At 52.8% G+C, this 16,276-nt stretch overlaps 2 protein-coding genes across 2 annotated transcripts; both read right to left on the reverse strand.

Moving 5' to 3' along the window:
* Window positions 1-2,881: 2,881 nt before the first annotated feature.
* On the reverse strand, window positions 2,882-5,546 carry LOC114808843 (CMRF35-like molecule 7). Its single transcript, XM_029056995.2, has 2 exons — window positions 5,201-5,546; window positions 2,882-3,551 (listed from the first exon to the last, which is right to left on the reverse strand). The coding sequence occupies exons 1-2, from the start codon at window positions 5,388-5,390 to the stop codon at window positions 3,136-3,138; spliced, it is 606 nt and encodes a 201-aa protein (XP_028912828.2). The 5' UTR covers window positions 5,391-5,546; the 3' UTR covers window positions 2,882-3,135.
* A 4,007-nt stretch (window positions 5,547-9,553) lies between these two features.
* On the reverse strand, window positions 9,554-16,016 carry LOC114808845 (polymeric immunoglobulin receptor-like). Its single transcript, XM_039911004.1, has 7 exons — window positions 15,628-16,016; window positions 14,888-15,208; window positions 12,802-13,116; window positions 12,298-12,322; window positions 11,788-11,921; window positions 11,481-11,596; window positions 9,554-9,652 (listed from the first exon to the last, which is right to left on the reverse strand). The coding sequence occupies exons 1-7, from the start codon at window positions 15,893-15,895 to the stop codon at window positions 9,554-9,556; spliced, it is 1,278 nt and encodes a 425-aa protein (XP_039766938.1). The 5' UTR covers window positions 15,896-16,016.
* Between the last annotated feature and the right edge of the window lie 260 nt (window positions 16,017-16,276).

The following is a 16,276-nucleotide window of genomic DNA, read 5'->3' on the forward strand; positions in this document are numbered from 1 at the left end:
CATCCACATCTTCGAGGAAGGTCCTGGGCACGGGAGACAGAGGGACCGCTGTGAGGGACCTTGGTGATTAGTGGATTCTGGCCTCCCGCTCCCGCTCCAGTCCCCACTTGCCACTCCTCCGATCCAGGGGCCAAGGGACCTAGCCTTTCCTCTCCTGGTCATACCCTGACCCTGTGCTCCACTTCGCCCAGAAGCAGGAAACTTGCTGCTGGATACTGAAGGGCCGGTTTGGCAAGGCTGAGGCTAGTGAAGGTTTGAGAAAGGTGGAGAGGAGAAAGCGGTCCCATCCCACAGAGAGAAATCTCATGGGGAGAGACAGACAGACAGAGGGATGGACAGGCTTGATGAACCAAGAGCTGAGGATATGTATTGAGGGTAGTCAACGTTGTAGTCCAAATACTCACCTTGGTCTAGCTGTTGCTGGTCCAGCTGTTGCAGCTGTTGTCAAGTAAACAGAGAACAGGTCGCCACTGCCCCAACAGTCCCACCCTGCTCTACTGTTACCCTCCTCCTAGTTGACTGGGTTTACAGGGAGGTCAGTATCCAACTAGTGATGGGGATAAGGGTGGGTGTGAAGCCTGCTGTGCACATAGTAAGCACTCAATAAATATGATTGAATGAATGAATGAGTGAGAGGCCTGAGAAGGCTGTAGCCGGGTCCCTGCTTTGCGGAGGCTGGTGTGGCCCGGGCAGAGGAGTCAGAAGTGGGGCTAGGTGTAGCACTGGGAGAAGGTGAGGTGGGGACCACCAAGATTAGTGAGGAGGTTCTGGGATCTCACCCTTCTCAAGGGCTCTAAGCAGCTCAATGGATTGGACTCTGCTTGTACCCTATAAGCAGGCACCCATCTCCCTGGCAAATCTGGCAAGGATTTCCCAGAATTATCTAAGCTTCTGCCCAGAATCACTGACAGGGAGAGTGACCCTGGGAGAATCACACCAGAGACACACACACACACACACACACACACACACACACACACTCCTCCATCCCAGAGATTTTACCTGTGGAAATGGTCACTCTCACTTGGGCTCTGAGGGGATCTCCTTCTCTCTCTATTCCACACCAGTATGTGTCCGTGTCCCTTGCAGTGACGTTGTCCATGACCACTGTGAAGGTCTGTTTTCTGGGGCTGTCTTTGATGGACACTGCCCCACTGTCTTCCCGTGATCCTGAGGTTCCAACGATGATCTTACAAGATTTCCAATCCTCTCCCCGGCACCACCATTTCCCATTCCTCTCCCAGTGTAGGTTATATTGACATGATACTGTGAGAGATTCTCCTTCTGTGCCAGTCACTTCTGGGGGGCCCCATAGGTCTGCAAAATACAGGCCTAGTTGTCTGGGTCCGAACCCTGGAGGGACCCCAGCTCACTCTCCCAGTTCACTGTTTCCACTCTACCCATGTGCACACACTCTCTACGATGCTCCAGAAGTTTGGGTACTCATGGAAATAATGATTGGTTACTAGGGGAGCAAGAGGAGTTCCCGTAGGGTGAGGGAGTTATGAGGAGGGCAGATCTGGTTGTGGGAGTCAGTGACTCTGCCCACTCCATGCTACTCTTGGGGAAGCAGTGTGGCTCAGTGGAAAGAGCCTGGGCTTCTGAGTCAGAGGTCATTGGTTCGACTCCCAGCTCTGCCACTTGTCAGCTGTGTGACTGTGGGCAAGTCACTTAACTTCTCTCTGCCTCAGTTACCTCATTTGTAAAATGGAGATTAACTGTGTGCCTCATGTGGGTCAATCTGATTGCCCTGTATCTACCCCAGCGCTTAGAACAGTGCTCTGCACATAGTAAGTGCTTGACAAATACCAACATTATTATTACTCTCCCCACTAATTTGGGCTTAAGTGGGGCTCCTCTTCCGCCTCTCATTTTAAATGAAGGGAAACAGAACCCCGAGGTGTACACGGAATTTCCTATCCCTGGGAGCCCCTGGGGGGTCATGGTCTGGGACCGAGAGGGGATGAGTAGAGCAAAGCTGGGGAGAAGTCATCCCCTCCCAAACCTCCAGCCCTGATACTTCTATCCCATTGGGGCCCAGCCTGATCCAGGGCAGATTCTGAGCATGGAGATCTGCGGGAGTGGGGAGGGGACATCAGTGTCAGGGTTCTGGGACTGGATCTGGGTCCCAAAGAGCAGGTCATCATGAGATAGTCCCAGCCGTGAAGGCTCTCACCTTGGGACACAGTGACTGTCACAGGAACCCCCAGCACAACTCTCTCTGCTCCAATCCTGCACCAGTACGTGTCTGCGTCCCCAGTACTGAGATTCTCCATGGTCACCGTGAATGTGTCATTATCCGGGCAGTCGCTGATGGACACGCTGCCATTCCTCCCCTCGTTCTTGTGGTAGCCGGTGCTCACGATGGGCCGACATTTTCCCCACTGAGCTCCTCGACACCACGATTTCTCGTTCTTCCCGTAGCGCTGCTCGTATCGACACTGAACCGACTGGGATTGTCCCTCTTGGCCATTCACCGCTTTCGGGGAGAAGATGTCTGGAACACCCAGACCACACACTCCTGGAACACCAGACCTGTGTCTCCCTGGAATGACCAGACTATGCACCCCTGAAACACAAACGCTCAGGCCCCCCTGAAACACACTGACCTGTGTCCCCCAGGAACACACAGACCAGGCATCTCTGGAACACACAACTTGTGTCCTCCTGGAACACACAGGCTCAGATCCCCCTAGAACACACATACCTTCATCCTCCTGGAACATACATACCTTCACACCCCTGAAGCACACACACAGACCCGCGTCCTCCTGGAACACACAAACTAGGATCCCCCTGGAACACAGAGACCATGTACCTCTGGAACACTCTGACCAGAGTCCCCTGGCACTCTGAGGGTGAGAGCAGGGCTGTGTGGCAGGCAACGCCCTAGGAACATCCACCCAGGGGAGGGGACACGGGGCAGGCAGGCACTGGGGTGGTGACAGAGGAGTGAAGGAGCCACAGGAGAGGTTGCAAGGACACTACTAGAGTGGACAGCAACGAGGGTGGTGGGCAGGGCTCTAGACCAGACAGGGACAGGTGACTTTTGGGCCTTTTGAGAGGGGAGCAGGGGCTCACCCTGTACTCACCGCCCTGGTATTACGCACACAAACAAGATGCAAACACACAAGCTCATGCATGGAAATATCTGTATACACACACACACACACACAAACACATGCACACGCATATGCACATTCCCCCAATCCCAGGGATTTTACCTGTGGAAGTGTTCAGTCTCACCCGAGCTCCAAGGCCATTTCCTTCTCTCTGGATTCCACACCAGTATGTGTCTGTGTCCCCCTCAGTGACATTCTCCATGGTCACTGTGAAGGCCCGCTTTTCGGGGCTGTCTCTAATGGACACTCGCCCATTGTTGTCTCTCTCTGTTCCTAGGGTTTTAACGATGATCTCACCGGCTCTCCAGTCCTCTCCCCGGCACCACCATTTCCCATTCCTCTCCCAGCCTGAGTTGTAGTGACACGTCACCGTCAGGGATCCGCCTACGGGGACCCTCACATCCTCGGGACCCCTCAGGGGGGAAACGTCTGGAACATAGAAATCCGGGTCCCTCTGAAACACTCAGACCTGGGTACCCCGCCACTCTGAGGGCAAGGGTAGGGCTGTGTGACAGGTAGCGCCCTGGCAATGGCAGCCTGGGGCAGTGGACATGGGAGGTGGGGGAGAAGGTACCCCAGAAGGTGGATTGGGGTTGACACCGTGACACTAGGGGTGCAGAGAGGGAGGAAGTACCAGAGGGACAGAGGACGGAGAGGTTGGCACTAGGGTGGTGGTCAGCATGTCTGGTGGATAGAGCTCTGGCCTGGGGAGGGTTGGTGCCTTCCAGTCCCTTTGTGAGGAGAATCAATCAATCAATCAATCAATCAATGGTATTTATTGAGCTCTTCCTGTGTGCAGAGCCTCCAGTGAAGCACTTGGGAAAGCATAATACAATAGACATGGAGGTCACGATCCCCACCCACAAGGAGCTTGGAGTCTAGAGGGGAGACAGACTTTAAACCGTGACCTAGTGGATAAAACATGGGCCCGGAAGTCAGAAGGACCTGGGTTCTAATCCCTACTCTGCTACTTACCTGCTTTGTGAACTTGGGCAAGTCACTTAACTTCTCTTAACTTCATTTAACTAATAGGTAGGGGAAATAGTAGGGTATATGGATATGTACATCAGTGCTGTGGGACTGGGGTGAGTTAACAAGGTGTTGATGGGGTAAATGAGAAGGAGTGTGTGCAAAGTGCAGAGTGGGAAGAAGGGTCAGCTCTGGACATATAGCCTGTGTCTCACACACACACACACACACACCCCCACACACACACCCACACACACACACCCACATGTTGATGTTGAATTGCTGTTGAGGTTTTCGGGGAATTCAAGGTGGGGAGATGAGAGATGGATCAGGGAAGGCTGATTGGAGGAGATGGGAATTCAGAAGGGCTTTGAAGATGGGAAGAGCGGGGGTCTGAGGGATGTGAAGGGGGAGGGAGTTCCAGGCAGGGCAGAGGGTGTGACCAAGTGGTCAACAGTGAAAGAGACAAGAATGAGGGGCCAAAAACAGGTTGACTTGAGAAGAGTTAAAGTGGTTGGGTCGGGGTTTAGTGAGAAAAGAGCCAAGATAGGTAATAATGATGGTATTTGTTTAGTGTTTACTGTACATCAAGCATTGTACTAAGTGGTAGGCTAGATGCCAGATAATCAGGTTGGATCCATTCCCTTTCCCTCATGGACCTTACAGTCTAAAGAGGAGTGAGAACAGGCACTAAATTCCTATTTTACAGAAAAGTAGGAGGGAGAGAGCTGATTGAGTGCCTTGAAGCTGATGGTGAGGGGTTTCTGCTTACGGTAAAGATGGATGGATGGACAACTTTGTAGGTTTTTGAGGAGCAGGGAGATGTGTAGAGAACGTTCTTTAGAAAACTGATCTCGGTAATAGAGTTAATCGTGGGCTGGAAGGAGGAGATACTGGGTGCAGGGAAGCTGATGCAGCTGTCAAGACTTGAAGGGGCAAAGAGGGAACTTTCTGGGCTCGAAGCCTCATTGTCATTTACAAACAAGCATGCTCACACCCCCACACATGTGAACACATACAGACACGCACGGTATCTTTGAAGCGCTTAGTACAGTGCTCTGCACACAGTAAGCGCTCAATAAATACGATTGAAAGAACAGAGATTTTACCTTTGTTAATGGCCACTACAACATGGGCCCCGAGGTCAGTTCCTGCTTTCTCAATCCCACACCAGTATGTGTCTGCATCTCCTGCCCTGAGGCTGTCCATGGTCACTGTGATCATGTGATTTCGGTGGCTGTCTCTGATGGACACTCGGTCGCTCCTCTGCTCGTCCTCTGATCCTGTGGTTCTAACCATGATCTTACAGGAATTCCAGTCGGCTCCCTTGCACCACCATTTCACGTACCTCTCCCATCCGCTGTCGTAGCCACATTGCACTGTGAGCGAGCCCCCCTCGGGGCCACTGATCCGCCCAGGGCTCCTCACCTGCTTTGAGTCAGTCAGGGCAAAACAGCCTGGAACACACGAACCCCATCCGGGCCGCTGACTCACCCGGGCCTTCTGACCTGCCAGTCATAGGTCAGGGAGGAGTAGCCTGGAACCCAAGCGCTCCCGACCTCATCGTTTGCCTGTATATGACTGTGTGTGCCCACTTAACACCATCACCAGGATGCAGGGGGCAAGACTGGGTCATCACTTGTTCCTTCCTCTGCCTCAGCCCATTCTTCTACTACCCCGAATCCATCCTAATCCTTCCACCCCAACACCCCATAACCGAGCCCACCGCACAGGGCCAATCTGGACCATCGTGTCCTCCTTGGGGCCCTTATCCTGTCTGTCCTTTCTTATGGTATTTGTTAAGTGCTTACTGTGTGGCAGGCACTGTCCCGAGCGCTGGGGTAGATATAAGGTAATCAGGTTGGACACAGTCTGCCCCTCATACTGCTCACAGTCTTAGTCCCCATTTTACAGATGAGGGAACTGAGGCACCGAGAAGTTAAGAGACTTTCCCAAAGTCACACAGGAGACAAGGGGCAGAGGCAGGATTAGAACCCAGGTCCTTCTGACTGCTACTTCTCTGTCTTGGCTATCCTCTCCCTCTGGCTCTGATCTCCAGTTTGGGAATCTTTGTCTTCCCTGAGCCTCACCTCCCCCCATCCTCCTCTTCCTCTGACCTCTTTATACAAATAATGCCTTGCCTCTGTCAGCCGCAGACATGGACTGTTCCCCTCTAATTTGCTGGCTATGGGGCCTCGGAGACTTAGATGAAGTGAGGGAGGTGAGGAATCTTCCCTACGTTTGCAACAGACATGTCGATCTCCCCTCCCCCCCGCCCCCCGAGTCTCAACAGGGCACCATGATGCTCTCAAAGCCTCCGTCCTAAACTCTTGCCAGCCGGCCCCCTGTGTCTCAACCTCCTGCTCTTTGCCTGCCAGTGACCCCTCCTAGCAATGACCGCACCCAGAGAAGACCTCCCCAGCCATCCCTGGCCTTCTCCCTGAGTCACATCCCTCTTGCTCTCTTTTTGGCCCCCTTCATCCTGCAGCATCCTCACCCTCCCATCCTGGCGTGCTCCCTCTATCAATGACTCTCAGGTCTCCTGTCTCTCCCAACCATTTCCTGGACTCTATTGGCCTTTGCGTGAGAGATCAGGGACTCCGTCTCCTCCCTCCACATTTCTCTGGGGTGAATGGGCAGATCGACCCATCCTGCAGATGGTCTGTCCAGGGGTACGGCCCTGTGGACACTGGGAAAACCCTCCAATACATGTCCAGAGGCCAGGGAGAGTCACCCCAATTACACTCAGACAGGGAGCCCAGAGGGCCACTCCCCGCTGTCCCCCGGCCCCCGTTCTCATCCCTAGCTTTCCCCACAGCTGATCGCCAGCCCATTCTATCCCAACATTCCTCCTTGGCCAGCAGGTCCTCCCACTACACAGGTTCTGACTGAGGCTGGAGACTCAGTTGCTGCTTACCTGGGAGCCAGAGGAGGATGAGAGCCCTTGCCCGGAGCATCGTCCGGCCTCCCCGGACCAGCACCGGGTCACAGATGAGAGTCTGCTCGCCGCTCTGCTCTCCTGGCTCAAGGCTTCTGCCTTTCTCTCACTCTCTCTGCTCCACTTCCTTATTCTCGGTGACTTCCCGCTCTCGCAAAGTGCACGGTAGGAAGAAGATGCACACACTGAACAGTGAATGAATCAAGTGTTGCCTCACACGGAGCTGAAAACTTCCCACTTCCCAGTCTGGCCCTTCGAATGCCTGTCCGGTGGGTCACGGGCCCAGGGGAAATGCTTATTCTCGGCCCACCGCTGGTGTCTGGGCCAGGGCTCCCACTGCACTCAGGACCCAGATCCTTCGGGAAGGAGGAGGACCACCCACCCAGCTTCCTGTTGGGAGTGACAACACCTGCCACCCTGGATTGCATGGTCCATCCCTTGAGCTCCACTGCAGGGTTTGATGGTGGGGATGATGATGCTGGTGGCAGAGAAGATGATGGTGATGAATGTGAGGTTGAGGTCAATGATTACGATGATAGTGATGATGATGATGATTGATGGGGAAGAAGGTCCCGGAGCTGAACTTTCTGCATTTCTCACTGGGCTCTCTGCTGGTTGAAGCAATAGCAGGATACCAGATGAAGACCTTCCCCCTTGCCCCCCCTAAACTTCCAAGAGGAGGTTCAGGCTGGGGGTTCCTTTCCCAAGAGTTTCTACCCCAAGGAGAGGAGCTTATGCTCTGGGCTTGAAGCTTCCGTTGTCCAGTTTTCCATCCTGCTTCTGCATCAGACACAGACTGTAGCTTGGGGCCCAGTTACCCTGAGGTTCCTCATCCCCAAACCACTCACACCAACACACTCCAACCCCTCCATCCCTCAGTCCAGGTTTGGTGGGGAGGTAGGGAGGGTATTTTTTTGTGGGGCTGTTCTTTTTAAATATAATTTTTAAATGTTATTTGTTAAGCACTCACTATGTTCCAGGTACTGTACTAAGTGCTGGTTTAAATATAAAATAATCATGGTGGACACAGTCCCTGTGCCACATGGGGCTCACAGTCTTTATCCCCATTTTTCAGATGAGGTAACTGAGGCACAAAGAAGTGAAATGACTTGCCCAAGGTCACACAACACGCAGTCGGGAGAGCTGGGATTAGAACCCAGGTTTTCTACGCTCAGATCCTTGCTTTTTCAACTAGGTCACACTGTTTCCTTATTTGTGTAAACCGTCCTTCACCTCCTGATGGGACGGTCACCTGCCTGGGGGCAGGGAGTGGGGGCAGTGGTGAGCTCTGGAAGGACTTGGTCCCTGGAGGAGAGTGAGAATGACTGCAGTATCTCTTTGCTTGGCAGCAAGTGTGTACACGGTCATACGTGTGTGTGTCCTAAGCATTTGAATGTTACAGCCCAGGACTTGTCTTGGTCTCTGATCCACAAGCTTTCCCCTTGTGTGCTCCCTGAGTCTGCTGACTGAGGCACACTTTCTGCCAACACTTTTGGAGATAAAGCATCTTCTCACCACTAACTCCACCAACTCCACCAGAATGAGAGTGTGTCTTTTTATGTGCATGTGTGCATGTGTGTCTGTGGGTCTGTGTTTTTGGGTGTGTGAGAGTTCACAGCCCTGTGGACCTGGCCTCTGTGGGTGAAAGAAGAGAGAAGAAGAGTTAGAGAAAGAGAGAGAGAGTGAGAGTTTGTGTGTGTGTATATCTATGTTTGTAACTTCACAACCCTTCAACTCTATGGTTGAGAGAGCAGGGAGAAAGAGAAAGAGAGAGGCTCCCATCAGCTCTGGGGGTTCCCACTGCTACAGGGAGAGTCCCAAGGTCACAGAGATGCCATCAGAGAAAGGATATGTGAGGTCGGCTGTAGGAGATGTGGAGGGGATCAGGAGAGGCAGAGCAGAGTTATCAGAGGAGCTGTTGAGCTCAGAGACTTCAGGTGCAGGGGGTACACTGACCTCTCTCTAACATGCAGCCCTCCACTTCCTCCCCATCGACCCTCCTCCCCCTACCTCCCTTTATTCCCTTTCTCCCCTCCTCCTCAACACTTTCTTTCTCAGTACTGCATTACCAAGTTAGTGCAGAAAGAGACCCTCCCCCATTCATTGGTCAGATGTTGGGGACCCTGTGAAGGGCACTGGGGAGTGCTACTTGTGGACGGTCAATTAGGAGAGACCACGTTTGTGATTGTGGCATGTATGCAGCTCCCTCCTGCCCAGTCCAGGGCATCCTGAACCCCAAGGCTCCCTTCTCCACTCTGTCTGGGTGTCCCTGCCCCATTGGTCTTCCTCTGTCTTTTCCACCCCATCCCACTGCTGGCTTTCAACAGGCTGAGATGGGCTCCATGGGGAGGGGGTGCAGTGGGGTCATGGGGTATAGTTTCCTTTCCTGCCTTCCGTCTCCTCTTCCACTGTGGCCTAGCAAAACATCCCAGGTAACTACTACCTTCCCTCTCATCCTTGAGGGCCCTTGCTCCTGACATGCTATCTTTTCTCTGGGCCGGATTAAAGCTGCTCTTGTGTGCTCTCAGACCCCCTTCACTGGACAGCCAGCCACGCTGCCTCCCTGGCACCAGATTTCCTCTATGCTGTTGTGGAGGCTCCAACCTGCCTGCTTTGTGCCACTCTGGTGAGAAAAAGACAGACTCCCACAACACGAGACCACCGCCAAACCCCTGGAAGGCTGGTAGCTGCTGTAGCAGTTCTATAGTTATGAATGTGCCCTGAACTCTGAGCCTCGAGGAGCCTGAAATTATTCTTTTGCGTTTTTGTCTTTCTTGTGTTTTGTTTCTTCAGTACTGATATGTGTGAATCCAGTCCCTTCTCCCCATTTTTGTTAGATTGTGTGCCCCATAAGGGACAGGGATCATGTCTAATTCCCACCTGTGCAGTCTCTCCTAACTCTTTGCACAGTGCTCCACACATAGTAAGTGCTTAACAAATACTATTCATACTACTACTACTTCTGACTCATCCTTAGGCTCCACCTCCAGGAGGCCAGATGAGCCCTGTTTATCCTGGTGCAAGACCGTATCCATCTGTCCTGGAGATGCTTGCCCCTTAGGACTAGGTCCCCAGGGTGGCCCCATGGGACTCAGTGGGGGAAAGAGTCACAAGGAGGGAGAAGTCAAGGACCAGGGAGAAGGGCGGCATCACCAACACCATCGTCATCAACACCATCATCATCATCTCCATCACCACATTGCCACCTTCACCATGAGGATTTATTGAGATGGACTGTGAGAACAGTTCTGGAGGGGTCGCTTGGGAGCTCACAATGGGATGGAATGATGCAGTCCCGGGTCTCGAGGAGCCGACAATCTCCCACCAATTGCCCGTGAACAAGAGGCACACAACAATGAGCACAGCTCCAACTGAGCAAAACCTGAGCGAACAACTGAATAAGTGAGATTTAAAAATTAGCAAACAGATGCATACATTCATGTGCAAGTCGCTGTGGCGGGAGGGGAGGGTTCATCGATGAGTTTAGTACTGTTTAGAAGCAGCGTCTCTCAGTGGAAAGAGCCCGGGCTGGAAAGTCAGAGGTCATGGGTTCGAATGCCAGCTCTGCCACTTAGCTGTGTGACTGTGGGCAAGTCACTTAACGTCTCTGTGCCTCAGTTACCTCATCTGTAAAATGGGGATTAAGATTGTGAGCCTCACGTCGGACAACCTGATTACCCTGTATCTACCCCAGCGCTTAGTACAGCGCTCAGCACATAGTAAGCACTTAAGTGCTTAACAAATACCAACATTATCCCCCCTTTCCCTCTGCTCCTCCCCCCTCCCTTCCCCTCCCCTCAGCACTGTACTCGTCCGCTCATTTATATATATTTTTATTACCCTATTTATTTTGCTAATGAGATGTACATCCCCTTGATTCTATTTATTGCTATTTGTTATTATTGCTATTTATTGCTATTGTTTTTGTCTGTCTGTCTCCCCCGATTAGATTGTAAGCCCATCAATGGGCAGGGATTGTCTCTATCTGTTGCCGAATTGTACATTCCAAGCGCTTAGTACAGTGCTCTGCACATAGTAAGCATAGTATAGTAAGCATAGTAAGCTCTAGGTAAATACTATTGAATGAATGAATGAATACAGTGCTCTGCACACAATAAGCGCTCAATAAATACCATTAATTGATTGATTAAGGGTGTCCTGGATGAGAAGTGTGTCCGGGAGGGGGCCAGAGACTGGGTTGGAAGGTGCAGGGGAAGCCCAAGGGTTAGGGTGGACCTGCGGGCGGAGGCAATAGGTCGGATTCCGGGATGCCGGGGCTGCAGTGCTGTTAGTCAGCCAGGGATGATGCAATCAAAGCCCTGCAGAAGCCACTAATTCCTACGTCTCCGGCCCAGGGCCCATGGAATCGGGTCCCTTCCAGCTCCCAGAGACTCAGTCCATCCCCTCTGCTGTCCTAGGGGATCCCAGTGCAAGGGGCGGGGCACCCCAACCCCGAATTTAGGACCCAGAGCTGCTCCCTGAAGCAGCAGCTCCACCACAAACCCAGCCCAGCAGTCCAGAAGCAGGACCAGCACCAGGGCTAGGACCAGGACCAGTGTCAGCAGCCCTAAAGGGGTGGGGAAGTTCCCATACTCTGCTCATTGGTTGATCTCTGGATGCACCCCAGCCACCCCGCCCCCACCCTGGCTTCCAGGTCACATGGTCATATCCCGACCCTCCTTGGGCCAGTGCTGAACTCGGAGACCTTGCTCGCCTGGCTTGTGGGGCTGAAGGGGCCAGGGGCCTAGAAGCCGTCACACTTTCTGCTGCCATTCTCTCCATCTCGGGCTCGCTGGGGTCTTTTCATCCAGATGATGGCACCAGCCAGGCCCAGAAGGATGGGCATCTTCAGGAAGAGCAGGACCAGGATGCCTACATCTTCAAGGAAGGACCTGGGAGCAGGGGACAGAGGAACCAATGTGAGCAACCTTTGTGGCTGGTGGATTCTGGCCTCCCACCCCCAGTCTCCCTTAGCCATTCCTCCCATCCATGGTCAGGGGGACTCAGTTTCTCTTCTCCTCATCATCCCCTGTCACCAGGCCCCGCATGTCTCAGGAGCAGGAAACTTGCCACCAGATACTGAGGCTGGTTTGGCAGGACTGAGGTCAGTGAAAGTTTGAAGAAGATGGAGGAGGAGAAAATGATGGGCTCCCACAGGGACCAATCTTAGGAGAAGGGACAGACAGACACAGGCAGACAGAGGGATGGACAGGGTTGATGAACCAACAGCTGAGGGTGCATATTGGGGGTTGTAGTTCAGGCACTTGCCTTGGTCTGGCTGTTGTTGGCCCAGCTGTTGCAGATGTTGTGAAGCAAACAAAGAACAGGTCATCACTGCCCCAACTGGTCTTCCCTGCTCGCCACCCACCACACACCTGCCTAGCTGGCTGGGTTTGCAGGGAGATCAGCGTCCAGCCAGTACTGGGCAGATGGGGTGAGTGTGGAGAGCTGGAGGAGGCTGTTGCCAGGTCCCTGCTTTCCAGAGGCTGGTGTGGCCTGGGCAGAGGAGTTAGAAAGTGGGGGTAGGTGTAGTACTGGGAGAAGGTGAGTTGGGGACCACCAAGATTAGTGAGGAAGTTCTGGGATCTCACCCTTCCTAAGGGTTCTAAGCAGCTCAAAGGATTGGACTCTGCCTGTGCACCCATCTCCCCACCCACACGGGCCAGGATTTCCCAGCATGACCTAAGCTTCTGCCCGGAATCACTGATAGGGACAGTGACTCTGGGAGAATCACACACACGCACACACACTCCCCCATCCCAGAGATTTTACCTTTGTAAATGGTCACCCTCACCCGGGCTCCGATATCATTTTCTGCTCTCTCGATCCCACACCAGTACGTGTCTGTGTCCCCTTCGGTGACGTTTTCCATGGTGACTGTGAAGGTCTGATATCTGGGGCTGTCTCTGATGACCACTGTTCCTTTGTTTCCCCCTGATTTTGAAGTTCTAATGATGATCTTACAAGATCTCCACTCAGCTCCCCGGCACCACAATTTCCTGTTCCTCTCCCAATCCGGATTGTATTGACAAGACACTTTTAGAGATTTTCCTTCTGTGCTGGTCACCGTCTGGGGTCCCCATAGTTCTAGAAAATAAAGATCATATCACAAGGACATAAACCCAGGAGAGATATCAGCTCACGGACCCAGTTCTGCCCATGCCCACCCACTCTTCTCGGGTCCCAGCGATTTGGGGCTCATGGAAGCAATGGATGGTCATTGGGGGAGCAATAGGAAGGTGTTGTAGGGGTGGGTAGAGAGAAGATCCGCAGTGGGGTTGCAGGAAGGAAGCATGGTGAGGACAAGGTCAGGAATGGGGATCTCTGACTCTGCCTTCTCCACTCTGTCCTCCCCTCTAGCTTGTGTCCAGCTGGGTCTCTTTTCCTCTGCCCAGATGCAATGACGGGGGGGGGTGCAGCATATATCCAGGGAGACTTTCCCCTCCTTTTGTCCCCTGGGGGACATGAGCTGGGACTGAGAGGAAACAGTGGGGGCAGAACTGGGGAGAATACTCCCCTCCCCCAACAGCCTGTGTCTGGTTTTTGTTGTATTGTACTCTCCCAAATGCTTACTACAGTGTTCTGCACACAGTTAGCATTCAATAAATTTGACTGAATGAATGAATGACAGCCCTGAGCCCCCATGCCCCAGTGGGGTCTGGCTGGAGCTGGGCAGGCTCCAGGCATGGAGATGTGATAGGAGATGGGGCACAGTGCCATAAATCAGGGACAGGATCGGGTCCCAGGGAGCAGGGATAAAACCCAATTATTCATTCATTTATTCAGTGGTATTTATTGAGCGCTTAATATGTGCACAGCACTGTACTAAGAGCTTGGAATGTACAAATCGGTAACAGATAGAGACAGTCCCTGCCCTCTGACGGGCTTACAGTCTAATCGGGGGAGACAGACAAGAACAATGGTAATAAATAGAATCAAGAGGATGAGCATCTCATTAAAACAATAGCAAATAAAGAGAATCAAGGTGATGTACATCTCATTAACAAAATAAATAGGGTAATGAAGATATATACAGTTGAGCGGACGAGTACAGTGCTGAGGGGATGGGATGGGAGGGGGGTGGAGAAGAGGGAAAGCGGGGAGAAGAGGGTTTAGCTGCGGAGAGGTGAAGCGGGCGGTAGAGGGAGCAGAGGGAAAGAGGACCTCAGTCTGGGAAGGCCTCTTGGAGGAGGTGAGCTTTAAGTAGGGTTTTGAAGAGGGGAAGAGAATTAGTTTACTACCTCCAGGTACTTCCCAATGGGGCCAGTGTGAATTCCAGGTGCTGGACACATGTGGGACTCTGGCCCCCCAAAGGGTCAAAGGCACCAGTGACCTCAGCCCTTCAGGGAGACCCAGCCCAGTCCTGGAGCTGAGTGGGTCAGGCAGAATAAGACCCCGAGGGTAACACAGGACCTCTGAGGGCAGTGAGGGGGCAATGGGACAGCCCATACTTGAGGAAGCACTGGGTCATTGTGGCATGGAGGTGGGCAACTGGCTGGGTTGCATGATGAGGGGGAGACACACAAACAAATGCATACAAGTATGCATGCAAAAATGTGCAGATACACACTCACAAGCAGGCACACAAAAGCAAGCTCAAAGCTACACACACACAAGCACCCACATCTATTATAATAATAATAATGTTGGTATTTGTTAAGTGCTTACTATGTGCAGAGCACTGCTCTAAGCACTGGAGTAGTTACAACACAGGTGTGCGCACACACACACACACACACTCACTCACTCCCCACACCAGCCAGCAGCCCCCAAGTTCTGAGCTGGTCCCAGATCCATGGAGCAGAGGAGGGTGAGTTGCAGACTAGGAAGAAGCCCATGTAACCCTGAGGGCTCTTACCACGGGACACATTGATCATGACAGGGACCCCCAGTACAGCTCTCTCGGCTCCAATCCTGCACCAATATGTGTCCGTATCCCCAGCAGCAAGGTTCTCCATGGTCACTGTGAACGTGTCATTATCTGGGCTGTCACTGATGGACACGTAACCATTCCTCTCCTCTCTCTCATGGCCACTGGTGCTCACAACAGGCTGACAGTTTCCCCACGGAGCTCCTCGACACCACGATTTCTCATTCACTCTGTAGTGCTGCTCATATCGACAATGAACCAGATGGGATTGTCCCTCATTGATTCTTACCACCTTGGGAGAGGAAATATCTGGAACACACAGACCACACACTCCTGTAACTCCCAGACCCACATCTCTCTGAAGCACACAGACTTGGTTCCCCCTGGCACTTTGAGGGCAGGGGCTGGGCTCTGTGCCACCCAGGGGAGTGGATACAAGGTGGGCATGCACTGCAAGGGCTGGTTTGGGCCTGGGACAGTGACACGGGCATAAGAACTGGAGGAGAGGTTGGGGGACACTTCTACAATGGTGGGCAGGGTTCTGGCCTGGACAGAAACAGGGATGGTGACTTATGGGCCCTTTAGGAATGGGGGAAGGGACCCTCCCTGAACTCACTACCCCTATATTACACACACAAACAACATGCAAACACACAAACACATGGATGAAAAATCCATATACAAACATACATGTACTCAAACACACTTCTCCACCCTAGGGATTTTACCTGTGGAAACATTCAGTCTCAACTGGGCTCCGAGGTCATTTTCTGCTCTCTGGATCCCACACCAGTAAGTGTCCGTATCCCCTGCAGTGATGTTCTCCATGGTCACTGTGAAGGTCTGGTTTCCAGGGCTGTCTCTGATGGACACTCTCCCATTGTCTCTCTCTGGTCCTGGGGTTCTAACGATATTCTTACAGGATTGCCATTCCGCTCCCCGGCACCACCGTTTCCCATTCCTCTCCCAGCCCGGGTCATACTGACACATCACCATCAGGGATCCACCTACAGGGACACTCACATCCTTGGGGACCCTTGGAGGGTAAACATCTGGAACACAAAGATCCAGGTTTCCTTGAAACACTCAGATTTGTGCACATCGCCACTCTGAGAGCAAGGGCAGGGCTGCGTGCCAGGCAGCACTCTGGAAACAGCCACCCAGAGCAGTCAGCATTGGTGTTGGGCGGGGGAGGTGGTACCCCAGCGGATGAATTGGGGTTGATACAGTTACACTGGGGGTGCAGAGAAGAAAGAGGTACCAGAGGGAAGGGAACAGAGGGGTTGGTACTAGGGCAGGAGGGCAGCATGTCTGGTGGACAGAGCTTTGGCCTGGGCAGGGTTGGTTCCTTCCAGATCCTTTGTGAGGAGAATTAAT

The sequence above is a fragment of the Ornithorhynchus anatinus genome, unplaced genomic scaffold (assembly GCF_004115215.2).
Source record: "Ornithorhynchus anatinus isolate Pmale09 unplaced genomic scaffold, mOrnAna1.pri.v4 scaffold_264_arrow_ctg1, whole genome shotgun sequence".
Lineage (NCBI taxonomy): Eukaryota > Metazoa > Chordata > Mammalia > Monotremata > Ornithorhynchidae > Ornithorhynchus > Ornithorhynchus anatinus.

Coding starts and splice junctions, on each gene's coding strand:
- LOC114808843 (XM_029056995.2), bottom strand. CDS start 5,390: ATGGTTAGAACCACAGGATCAGAGGACGAGCAGAGGAGCGACCGAGTG. Junction 3,552..5,200: donor TGTAGTGGCCATTAACAAAG/GTAAAATCTCTG, acceptor TCTATGTTCCAG/ACGTTTCCCCCCTGAGGGGT.
- LOC114808845 (XM_039911004.1), bottom strand. CDS start 15,895: ATGGTGATGTGTCAGTATGACCCGGGCTGGGAGAGGAATGGGAAACGG. Junction 15,209..15,627: donor GAGACTGAATGTTTCCACAG/GTAAAATCCCTA, acceptor TGTGTGTTCCAG/ATATTTCCTCTCCCAAGGTG. Junction 13,117..14,887: donor CATGATCAATGTGTCCCGTG/GTAAGAGCCCTC, acceptor TTTATTTTCTAG/AACTATGGGGACCCCAGACG.